Source organism: Lactuca virosa, chromosome 8 (assembly GCF_052849685.1).
Source record: "Lactuca virosa cultivar CGN04683 chromosome 8, Lactuca_virosa_CGN04683_v6, whole genome shotgun sequence".
Lineage (NCBI taxonomy): Eukaryota > Viridiplantae > Streptophyta > Magnoliopsida > Asterales > Asteraceae > Lactuca > Lactuca virosa.
This window is the reverse complement of record NC_136433.1, coordinates 174,988,565-175,001,531: the sequence shown is the minus strand read 5'-3', so window position 1 is coordinate 175,001,531 and position 12,967 is coordinate 174,988,565. Positions and strand designations below refer to the sequence as shown.

The window sequence follows — 12,967 nt, the reverse complement described above, 5'->3', positions numbered from 1 at the left end:
AAGTTCTAATATTTCACGAATATGAATGGCGTGATCAGATTTAGACTTGGAATAGATTAGAATATCATCAATGAATACGATGACAGATTTATCGAGCATTGGACGGCATACCCGATTCATCATATCCATGAATACGACTGGAGCATTTGTTAAACCGAATGGCATGACAAGGAATTCATAATGCCCATAACGAGTACGAAAGGCAGTCTTCGGTACATCCTGCTCGTATACTTTCAACTGATGATAGCCAGATCTTAAATCAATCTTCGAGAAATAGCTACCACCCTGAAGTTGATCAAATAAATCGTCAATGCGAGGTAGTGGGTACTTGTTCTTGATAGTCACCTTATTTAGCTCACGGTAATCAATACACATTTGCATCGATCCGTCCTTCTTCTTTACAAACAATACTGGAGCACCCCAAGGAGAGGTACTCGGTCGAATGAAGCCTTTGTCAAGTAATTCCTGCAGTTGGATCATCATTTCTTTCATCTCAGCTGGTGCAAGACGATAAGGAGTCTTCGCAATTGGAGCAGCACCAGGCACAAGGTCAATTCGGAATTCTACTTGCCTGTCCGGAGGAAGTCCAGGCAAATCATCGGGGAAAACATCAGGATATTCATTAACAACAGGAACGTCATTTACAGTTTTCTTCTCCTCTTTTGAGATATCAACGGTGTAGGCAAGACAGATAGAACACCCCTTCGATATGAATTTATGAGCTTTTAGGAAAGAGATTATTTTTAAGATTCTTTATTCACCATAGATATAAATAGGACTCTCCCCTTCAATAGGAATGCGTACTATATTTTCATAGCATAAGAGTTCTGCATGGTTCTTTGACAACCAATCCATGCCGAGTATAATATCAAAGTTGGGCAAGGAGATAGGAATCAAATTAGCAAGAAAATTGTAGCCTTCAATTTCTATGACACAATCCCTATAGATTTTATCAACAAGTAATGATATACTTCCCGCAGTATCTACGTGAAATGGTTGCGTGAGTGCATAGCAAGCAATTTGAAAAGAATGCGCAAATTCATGAGACACAAACGAATCTGAGGCACCAGAATCAAATAACATGTGAGCAGGTCTAGAGTTGACAAGAAATGTACCCGTCACAACATTCGGGTCCTCGTGTGCCTCCTCTGTAGTAATATGGAATGCACGACGCTTAGCTTTTGGCACCTTCTCCTTTTTAGTTGGAGCACTCTTTGGTTGTTGAACAGGAGCTTGACTTCTCGTCGGTTGTTGAACAAAAGCTTGACTCTCCACCACCTGACTAGTAAGAGTAGGACATAAGCGCTTCCTGTGGACAGTAATACCACAAGCAAAACATGTAACATCCTTCATTGGGAAAACGGGCTTCTTGTGGCCTATTTCTTCACATCCAAAACAAACCACTGATCCTTTTTCTAGTCTGCATTCGCCCGGATGATTCTTTCCACAATTTCGACACGATGGCGATTGAAGAGAAAAAGATTGTGACCTACCGCGGCCACGAGAGGAATTATGAGATTGCACTTGTTTACCGGAATCAGCTCGAATAGATTGGGCTGGTGGAATACAGGAAATAGGAACAGTTCGATCAACACGTGGATGCTTCAGAACAGAAAAAGTGGCACCACATATCTCTAAGTCATGCTCGCGCTTTCGAGCATACTCAACAGCTTTATCAAAGGACAGAACATCCCGATTGGCTACAAAATCATGGATTTCATGCCGTAGTCCCTCCATGAATAACTGAATTTTCTCGTCTTCGGTTGGAATATACTTTGTAGCAAACCGTGATTTTTGATTGAACTGACTTTCACATTCATTCACAGTCATTCCTCCTTGCTTAAGTTCAAGGAACTCCTTCTCCAATCTTCTCCTCATATCTAGAGGACAATACTTTTCTTGTAAGCGAGTTTTGAACATTCCCCAAGATAAATTCTCCTGATCATACTCTTTGAGAGCTTCAAATGTTGCTTCCCACCAGACCAAGGCTTCTCTGGTGAACATTGCGGAGGCATAATTAATTTTGTCTTCATTTATCACATGAGAGATACATAATACTTTTTCCGTGTTCTGGATCCAGGTAAGAACAACAATAGGATTAAGGGCACCTGAAAACTCCATAGAACCACTACTCTTGAAATCTTTAAACAAAGGACGCTTCACCTCCCCTTTTGAAGATTCTCCAGTGGCTTTCTCTTTGCCTTTATCATTATTCTTCTCGTGTTCTTCGAGAGTCTGCCGAATAATACCAGTAAGTTTACCCAAGAGTCGCTCCTCATGAGGGGATACTGGAGTATTTACTTCACCAGGTTTAGGATCTCCTCCCACTTCTGGTGTATACCTTCCTGTTCAACCATTCTTCTGAAAATTTGGAGCAACATAGTATTTAGAATATTAGGATTTATTATTACCTAATACTTTACTTAAATCTTTCCTATGGTTTGTATCCATATATTCCTAATGAATCCGTTCATATATTGAACTTCCAACGATTTAAGTCTAAATACCAATCCGTGATATTTAGTTCACTTAAACTATTGCTCTGATATCATGATTGAAAGACCCTTTTTCTAAAGACCCAAAATTTCATACTTCATAATATTGTTACTCCAAAACATGCTACTTGCATATTCATAAAACAATATTTTACATTGATAGTTTATTTACATGTACTGGATACAAACCGACTATTAATATTTTTACAAAGTTTTTTATATATTACATATTTTCCCAGGAATACATTACAAAAGTTATAATATTATCTATTCTACATCTTCTACCAGTACAAAACTATAGCGGATGCTTATCACCTGTAATAGTTTAAACATTGAGAGGGATAAGCGGGTGACGCTTAGTGAGTTCAATAACAGTTACAATATAACATTATGCCATATACATATCAATATGACAGAAGCAAATAGGGACAAGGAATAAGAAAGGCAAATGAGTATCATATGACAGGCTTTCCATATCAACGAATAATCCGATTCAAAGATTTGTAATCACTAAGACATAACAACTTCAATACTTGATATACATCAATAAGACTTCAGCCCAAGTGGCGCAGAAAATATAATTTCAGAATATCATTTTGCTACAATACACAGGCTTTCAGCCCTATCTTAGCATTCTATAAATGCCAAAGTGATGCTTATGTCATACACTTCATGGCCAAAGGCTACATACTTGTACCCAAGTGATGCTTATGTCATACACTTCGTGGTCAAGGTATAACTCATTATCATAATAACATGGGAAAGCACATTGAACATATAACACATAACATAAAATTGTCCCTATATTGAACTCACCGTGAAATAACCGAATGAATAAATGATAATTTGGGAATCACTTCGGCTCTAAATATGACTTTCTGTGACGAAACCGGGGATTTTAGTTGAAAACCGGCCTTACTCGGGCAGAGTTTCGGCTAGAAAATATGATTTTCTAGGGAACTTCGGAGTGTCGGGACTTGCTTCGGGTGCGGGGGATGATAACGGGGCTTCGGGGGGTTAAAAGTGGGTAATGAAGAAGTAGAGAGTGAAAGAGAATAGGTTTTGTAAACAAAAACCCGGAGGTCTTGCTCACTATTTATAGGGGTTGAAACCTAGATTACGTTGGGCGTAATCTTCAAGTACACGGGGCGTACTGCTCTGATAACCTCTTCATTGGGCGTACACTCTATTACGCGGAGCGTAAAGGATTGCGGCTCAGTACGTTGGGCGTACACCATGTACGTTGGGCGTACCGTGATGCAGTGCATCAGACGTGTCGAGTTCGTATGATACGTGTGGTATGCAAGAGTTTGGGTGACGTGGCCAATCTTGGACCGTGAACACGAGTACGCTGGGCGTACTCGTATACGTTGGGCGTACTCCGAATTTCTAAACTTCAAAAATTCGTATCTTTTGCATACGAGCTCCATTTTTTATGTTCTTTATATCCACGCGTAGGTGAGATAATACTCTATAATTTTCGTTTAGACTCCGTCGGCTAATTTTGACTTTATTTTTAAAGTTTTATTTTTAACGGGCCGGGACAGGATAAGTCCGTTAAAAATTCATTATTTCTTCATCCGATGTCCTTTTTCGTCGTTTAGGTTGCGTCGGCTAAAGATCACTCGATCTTTATTTCGAGTTTTTAGCTGTCTACTGCTATTCCGAAATTTAGAAAAAACATAACTTCCTCATACGAAGTCAGATTTGGACGTTCTTTTTATGAAAATTCTCGGATTAACGAATACTATGACTTTCATTTAGCTCATAAAGGCTAAAAAGTAGTTTATCGAAAACTCACTTTTTAAGTCATACGGCGTCGTGCCGGTTCTGTCGCGAAACGTCAAATAGTCATAACTTCTTCATTATAACTCGGATTTGAATGAGGTTTTCGCCTAAATGTTTCTAACGAGATTATCTACAACTTTTAGTAATAAAATTTTACTTATTTCAAATTTTATATTTTCGTTATATTTCAATATTTGACATTAGATTGGAATCTCATAAGACTTCCAATATTTTCCGAATGATTCTAAACATAGTTTTACTTCATTTCTAGTAAAACTATCTGTTAGAACTCAACACTCAAAATCACATAATATTTCATAATAGTATTCATTTTTAAAAGTTACAAAACACGATAACTGAACGTGTATGTTACATATATATTATACTAATAAATATCTAAACAAATATAAAAAGATATATATATATATATATATATATATATATATATATATATATATATATATATATATATATATATATATATATATATATATATATAAGTTCAATAGAGAACCAGTATTAATCAAGGAACCAAGAAACCAATCCAAAGTATTGGAATTTAAAACGATCAACGACAAAAGGAAGGGTTGTAGACTTGTACAATGGGCGGGTATGCACCAGAGTATAAAAAAACTCATTTTTTTTAGTTTAATTTTTTTAGGCCATGTTTTTTATTGGCAAAACAGAATATACCGTTGTTTATGATTTTCGTCATCTTTCCATAAAAAATCCATATTGATATATAAAAAATGAACTTTTTTGTTTTTCAAAAAAACCCACTTAATTTTTTGTTGTTTTTTTTTAAAAGGAAGGTCTATTTTTTATCGAAGAAAATTAATAAATATATCAAAACTCATATTTTTGGTACTTTTTAAACATAGTTTCATATTGATGTTTAAAAAAAGAACAAATTATTGAAATGGTCTCTATGGTTTGCACAAATTTCGCGTTTGGTCCCTATCTTTTGTTTTGAACGTTGGGCATCCCTAACATTTGATTTCTTAACACGCTTAATCCCTCTATGAATATCCTGTTAGCTATCCCCGCTTAAAGAGTCCACGTGCCTGGTACACTAGGGGCAATCTCGTCTTTTAAATTTATAGCGCCTAATATTAATTGGATAAGTCCGACCATTTTCTTCTGCACGTCAAAAACATCCAAGAACGAAGATCACCTCTGAAAATCCCTAAAATCTAAACACTTTGTACTCCGATCAGCTGATTTGTAGAAGGCGAGGATGGTTAAATGGCAGATTAGAGCCGATATGGATGAAATCGACCTTGATGCAACATATGGTAACCAACTTATTTTGTTCATTACATGCATTTTAATCAGTAATGTAAGAGAAGAAAGCTTATAATTTTGTTTCTCTACAGGTGCACATCCGACTATGTTCTCCATCAAATTGCACTATAGTGGACAGTCCACAATGTTTCTACGTAGAAAATACAACAAGGGCAAAGTCAAATATATTGATCTGGTGGATATGAATACATTTTGTGTTCACGACATCGATGAAATAATGGAGTCTCTTGACTGTGTTAATGAGTGTAAGTTGTTATATTATCACTTCAAAAAACCATTTTCAGATTTGGACGTTGGTTTGTATGCCTTAGCTAGAGACAATGATAGTAACCATTTGAGCACATTCGTAGGTAAGCATAAACTGATTGATGTTTATACTAAGCATGGTCAAGCTATGTTACACATATATTTTGTGTCCCCCAACCCAAATAGAATTAGGATACATGAAATTGTTGAACTCCTCATCTTGTAGAAGGCTTTTGTTGGAATGGAAGGACTAAAAAATAGGGGATTGTAATGAAAGGGGATAATGAACATTTTAAAACAATGGATGATAGTGAAGGGGGGTAATGATCAAAATTAAAAAGGTTATATTAGTGAAATGGGTAATAATCAGGTCCAAACACCAACTGTTATGAGTAATGAAGTAGATAAAACACCCAATTATGATCAAGTCCAAATACAGGATTTTATTGAAGGAAAAGATGATCAATTTCAAACACCACATACTAAATTTAAGGCAGTTCAAACACCCCCTTTTACAGCTACTGATTATTTGAATATGGAAGACTTTATTGATAAGGTTCAAACACCAGCTGAAGTTCAATTTCAAGAACCTCTTTTTGATTTTGATAATAATGGACCTGGTGGGTAAGAAGGCATTGAAAGTGAAGACAGTGGAGAGTATAGTGAGGAATTATCTGACAGTGATGATAGTGACATTATATTTGATGAGGATAACATAGTAGATGAGCCTGAGGTAGATATGAAAGAGTTTTTCTACATATTGACAAAGATGTAGAGTTGGTGTGTAATTGTGAAGGGTCAATTGGTATGGAACAAGGTGTTGAGGATATTGGTGAAATTGAGGTATTAAACCAAGATGTAATACCATATGATTCTTCATCAGATGAAGGTGGGAGTAAAAACATAAAAAAGAAATAGAAGGAAATCAGAAGGGCAAAGGAAAATAGTGAGTCTCGTGTTGGTGATCCTTTTTATATGTACTAGACATTTGTTTCAGCCGTAGATTTGAAATATATGATCAAAAACATGCACTAGAGACAAGAAGTGAAATTGATCTAATCAAGTATGACAAAAATAGGATAAGGGCTATGCAAAGGCACTATACCAGATCTTGGTGTCCCAGATCAACAGGAAGATAAATGTACTTGGCACCTATTGATGGGTTTTGAGCATAACATCATTCCTATGGTGCACATGCAACCCTAAAGCTTTGGATCTAGGTTTTTCTCTAGTTATACATAAAACAAAATTATCCAATGCCATGAACCCTATACTAGCATAACAATTTTGAAATCTACATCTAATACATAGTTAGAATGTTACCTTTCAATTGTAGCTTTCTTGATCTTCAACCTTTGACAACTTAGCACCTCAAATGTGACGCCTCAAATAGACCACAAACACCAGAAGCAATGGAGGAATATTATAGAGAGGATAGGGATCATAAAATTCGGTTGGTACTCTTCTTAGGGTTCAAGTGGCCGATTTCTAGAGTCCCACGGGTTCCGTATATAGTTGAGCTACTAGGGTTTCAGTCAAAACCCTAATCTGGTTGCTTAGTCCTTAAGCAGCCCATAAGATCTTTCCAGAAAGCCCTTATGGACGAAATCTATATGGGCTATCCTTAAGATTTCGTCCATCCCTTACCTTAGGGATCCTAAGCCCAACTTTGTAACTATCTTATAATTACAATACCAGTCCCCTTAATTTAAATAATCTCTTTTGACCACAAAATTAATTCTAAATTAATTCTTGACCAATATTAAGTAAATAATATGATTTCTCTTTTAATATATTATTCCTATAATATATTAATAAATCATAATTAACCTCTTTCTCCATAATTCATCCAGCCAAGTTGCTTTGGTGAAGGCAACCCAAAAGGACCATGCTACTATCGGGTCAAGTACATACCAATTATAGTTATGGGCTTAGACACCTAATCCAACACCTATATGCTATAAATGGAAACCTGATGCATACTAGGAGGTTAGGACTTATGTGAAAGAGAATAGATGCCTACAAACTAGAAATATGAAGGCTTGTACATACAAGTTTTTTGCAAAAGAAATTGTGCAACGATTTTAAAGTAACCCCACTGTTCCTACGAGAGCTTTACATGAAGAACTACAACGTGAATACCAATTAGACCTTTCAATGATGAATGTTTTTAGGGCTAAAACAGAGGCCTTCAAGCATGTCATGACAGGTTATGCAGTCCAATACGTTGTACTTAGAGACTATGCTTTCAAACTTCAAACTCGTAACCCTGGCACCACAGTCAAGATCGAAGTGGAAAGTGAACCAAATCATGTTTCTGAAACGAGAATTTTAAAAAGGATCTACGCATGCCTTGGACCACTGAAGAAAGGTTTTCTAGATGGTAAAAGATATTATCTTGGTTTGAATGGATATTTTATGAAAGGGCCTTATCCAGGGATGATCCTCACTGTAGTGGTAAGGATTCTTTCATTTTGTTAATGATAAAATATTAATTTTTATAATTTACTAACTGGTTAAACTTGTTTAGGGACTTGATGGAAATAGTTGTACATATCCCTTGGTATATGTTGTGGTTGAATATGAGAATATTAACTCGTGGACTTGGTTTTTAAGTTGTTTACGTGATGACATCAACTTGAATGAGAATTCAAACTTTGCCTTTATATCAGATAGACAGAAGGTACTTATTTTTAATTTGTTTACTATTTTTAACTTTGTTTGTTTATTCAACATGATGATACTAATATTATTTGATTTGGTAGGGGATGTTGCAAGCAGTTGCTACTATATTTCCCTGTATAGAACACAGATTTTGTCTGCGTCACATACATGAAAATATGAAGGTTAAGTGGATGGGTAAGGTCTTTAAGGAGGCATTATGGAATTGTGTTGCTGTAACCACAGTTCAAGAATATAACCATGGAATGGAGGAGTTGAAGGATATGAATAATGATTGCTACAAGTGGATCAAAGCTATTCCATATGAACATTGGACTAGGTTTCACTTTATAGGTTAGCGGTTATTTTTTGCATAATATCGATGAAATTTGTTTTATGACTTTGTAAATTATTATGCAGGTAGGGCTCATTGTGATGGTCTTTTGGTCTATGTGAGACCATTAACTGTAAGTACCCAATCTGCTTGTGTATCAATCAAATCCGTTTGATGGTGCGGAATCCCAATCAAACGGATGATGCCGGATCAAATGAAGGAGAAAGAGAAGAAGAAGATGATGAATCTAATGTATGAATTGATTAGAATGAAGATCCAGATACAAGAGATTCACACACACACACACACACACTAATCTTCTCTCTAGTTTCTCTCTCTAGGCCGTAAACTCATCTAGTTCATCCACTTTTTTCACTCCTCACCCCTAACACCTATATATATATATATATATATATATATATATATATATATATATATATATATATATATATATATATATATATATATATATATATATATATACTTGGGGAATATGGGTTGTAAATGGGTTTACGGCCGTAAACCTGTTTACGGCCGTAAACACAACCGTAAACACATATACAGCCGTAAACACCAAGTTGTTTACGGTCCTAGACATAAAAATACATTTTCCTAGAAAAGCAAAGTATAAACCATAATTTTAGACCCAACAATCTCCCCCTTGGTTTATAGCTTTGTTTTCTAATTGACCCAACAAGCTCCCCCCTAAAAAGGTAGCTGACCTTTCTTGCTAATCTTCATTTGGAGCTTGGCTTCAGCATTTATCTTAGATTTCTTCACAGCTTCAAGATGAACTTGATGAATCTTCAATGAATGACTTCATCTTGAGTGGTTGGGCTTTTCTTCAGGATTTGGCTTTGAACGCACGTTGGGTGAGGAGGCTTCTTGAAAATATTCTTGAAAGATAGCGCTTTCAGCTTGAGAATCTTCAGAGAGAATATCAGAGAGAAACAATCTTCTGGATCACTTCAGCAGGTACAAGAATAGCAGCAAATGGATTGAGGAGGCTTCAATGCAATCTGTCACATAATCTTCAAGAACAGATTGACCTTGCTTCTGGGGTTGAAGGATTGAATGTTGAAAGAATAATCTTCATTTCTTGCTCCTTCGAATGAGAATTCTTCGATGCTCATGGATGAAGCCTTGGCTCAGAAATCTTGATACAGTCTCCACGAGTCTCATCTACATCTGAATTCACTTTTCAAGACACATAAATCTAAAAATAGAAACAAAAATTAAAATAAAACTTAGCACACAATATATTTGGATTTTTCATATTTTCTGAAAAAGAAATAAAACATAAATAACACTATTTTTTTGGATTTTTAATTTTCTGATTTTTGTTTGGTTTTTAAAATTTTTAATTCTCATCTAATTTTTAAATTAGAAGAAAACTATGAACAAATTTAACAAAAATAAAAATAATAGCTAACTTTAAGAGTCTGTGTATCAATCAGATCCGTTTGATGGTGCGGAATCCCAATCAAACGGATGATGCCATATCAAATGAAGGAGAAGGAAAAGAAGAAGATGATGAATCTAATGTATGAATTGATTAGAATGAAGATCCAAATACAAGAGATTCTCACACACACACACACACACACTAATCTTCTCTCTAGTTTCTCTCTCTAGGCCGTAAACTCCTCTAGTTCATCCACTTTTTTCACTCCTCACCCCTAACACCTATATATATATATATATATATATATATATATATATATATATATATATATATATATATATATATATATATACTTGGGGAATATGGGCCGTAAACACATATACAGCCGTAAACACCAAGCTGTTTACGGTCCTAGAGGGTCATGACCAACCAATCATCAGTTGTCTTGAATTCATTAGAGAATACTTGATGTTAAGGATTGTGACTATGTAGCAAGAGATTGATAAGGAAGTTGGACCTCTGACTCCAACTGCTACACTGATATTAGAAAAAAAAAGAGATGGAACACATTGTAAGGATGTTTTCTGTGGGAATGACAAGTATCAAGTCACAGGTCTATGGATGGACCAATGTGTGGTGGACATGAACAACCACACATGCTCATGCAGGAAATGGGAACTTACAGGTATTCCTTGTATGCATGCATTAGTAGAAATTTTGGACATGAGAAAAGACAAGATAAATATTGGTTTACCTCAGTCACGGGTGCATCCTACTTACTGGTTGAGTACATGGAAGGAAATGCATTCCTTTAAGATTGAACCTATCAATGGAAGAAGAATGTGTGTAAATTATCCTTGTCCTACAACATTACTTCTTCCCAAGCACCATGTACCTATTGGTAGACCTAAGAAGAAAAGAAGGAAGTATGTGGTTGAATGGGAAGAAATGGTTAAGGGTGGTAGGGCTTTAAGGAAAGAGAAGTCTGTGACATGCTCAAAATGGGAAAATATTGGTCCTAACAAAAGGAGTTGCAAAGGTGAAGTAGATGGGAAGAAGGGAAAGAAGCATGGTGGAGGTAATGGTGCAGGTCCATGCAAGCAAAGTGGGGCTTGGAGGAAAGGAAAGAAGGATGGTGGAGGTAATGCTGTAGGTCCAAGCAAGCAAGGTGGGGCTAGAAAGAAGGGAAAGAAGGTTGTTTGAAATGTCTTCTGCTAGATTATGTATTTTTTAGCCTGATGTAATGGCTTTTTAAATTATGTTGTTGTGTTGGTCTTCAGTTAACATTGTGATAATCTTTTGATAACATTGTGATGATCTTTTGTTAACTCTAAGATGTTTTAAATATTGTAGTGATATTTTGATAACATTGTGATGATCTTTTGGTAACTCTAAGATGTTTTAATCATTGTAGTGATCTTTGGATAACATTGTGATGATCTTTTGTTAACTATGGGGTGATCTTTTGTTAACTCTAAGATGTTTTAAACATTGTAGTGGTCTTTTGATAACATTTTGATGATCTTTTGTTAACTATGGGATGTTTTAAACATTCCATTCCAATCCAGTTACATTCCAATTGCATTAACAAAAACCTAAAAACATGTTAATTCCATTCAATATCATGTGCATTCCATTCCATTGAAGCTACATACGAATAGAAAAGACAATAACCTAAAAACAACTTCATTCCATTCCATTCCAATTGCATTCCATTCCATTAGAGATACATCCAATAGGAAATACAAAAACCCAAAAAATAATGTTTGGAACTCATTACATAACTTCCGATAAGTCAATTACATTTCATTCCAAAACAATTACATTACAATTTGTAAATTATAGTAGCCACAAAGAAAACCCAACTTAACAGTAGCAGTAGCCTCAATTTCTTGATTTGATTTTGAAGCTCATTCGTACTTTTGACATGGACATATGTATCTTCATCAGCCCAACATACAAAACCACATTGTGGTCCCTCCAATTTCAATAATTTCATGAGAGATTAAGTGTATAGATGAAAATAGTGACTTAGCAAAAAAAATACCTTCCCAGTACGACAATAAAACAACTTTCCGGAGTTTTTCTTTGTCGTGAGGTGCGTATAACAATAGGATGACCATAATCAGAAGTATTTGCCATTACGTGTACTTCTCGGATGGTGGAAGTTACAGAGAAGAAGAAGAGAACGAGAAAGAGATGGGTTTTTTTCAATTGTATACATATACTAATGTTCTTATAGGGTTTTGAATTAAAAAGACGAGATTGCCCCTAGCGTTCCAAGCATGTGGGCTCTTTTAACAAGGATGGCTAACGGGATATTCACGGAGGGACCAAGCGTGTAATAAAATCAAACGTTAAGGATGCCGAACGTTCATAACAAAAGATAGGACCAACGAGAAATGTGTGCAAACCACATAGACCATTTCAGTAATTTGTTCTTAAATAAAATCGAAATTTCAGTTCAGATTCATATTTTTTGGTACAAGTTGGTTTTTTGTCAATAATTTTATTTTTCTTTTTTGAAAACCCAAAGTTCTTAAAATTTATTTTTGTATAAAATAGGTATATTCATGATTTTTTTTTTAAATTTTTACTTGCATAAAAACCAAAAAAAATAATAAAAAAATCCAAAAATGATAAAAAAAAATTAAGAGATAGTTCTACTCACTATACTATTGACTTTATAAAAAGAATTTTTTTAAAATAAGTTTTTAAAGTATTAATATTTTA

At 35.2% G+C, this 12,967-nt stretch overlaps 1 protein-coding gene across 1 annotated transcript; it reads left to right on the top strand.

Annotated features, from left to right (window-relative positions):
* Positions 1-7,994: 7,994 nt before the first annotated feature.
* On the top strand, positions 7,995-11,437 carry LOC145131076 (uncharacterized). The gene is made up of 5 exons (XM_079065812.1): positions 7,995-8,291; positions 8,365-8,517; positions 8,600-8,849; positions 8,916-8,962; positions 10,727-11,437. Exons 1-5 carry the CDS (start codon positions 7,995-7,997, stop codon positions 11,435-11,437), a joined length of 1,458 nt encoding a protein of 485 aa, XP_078921938.1.
* Positions 11,438-12,967: the final 1,530 nt, after the last annotated feature.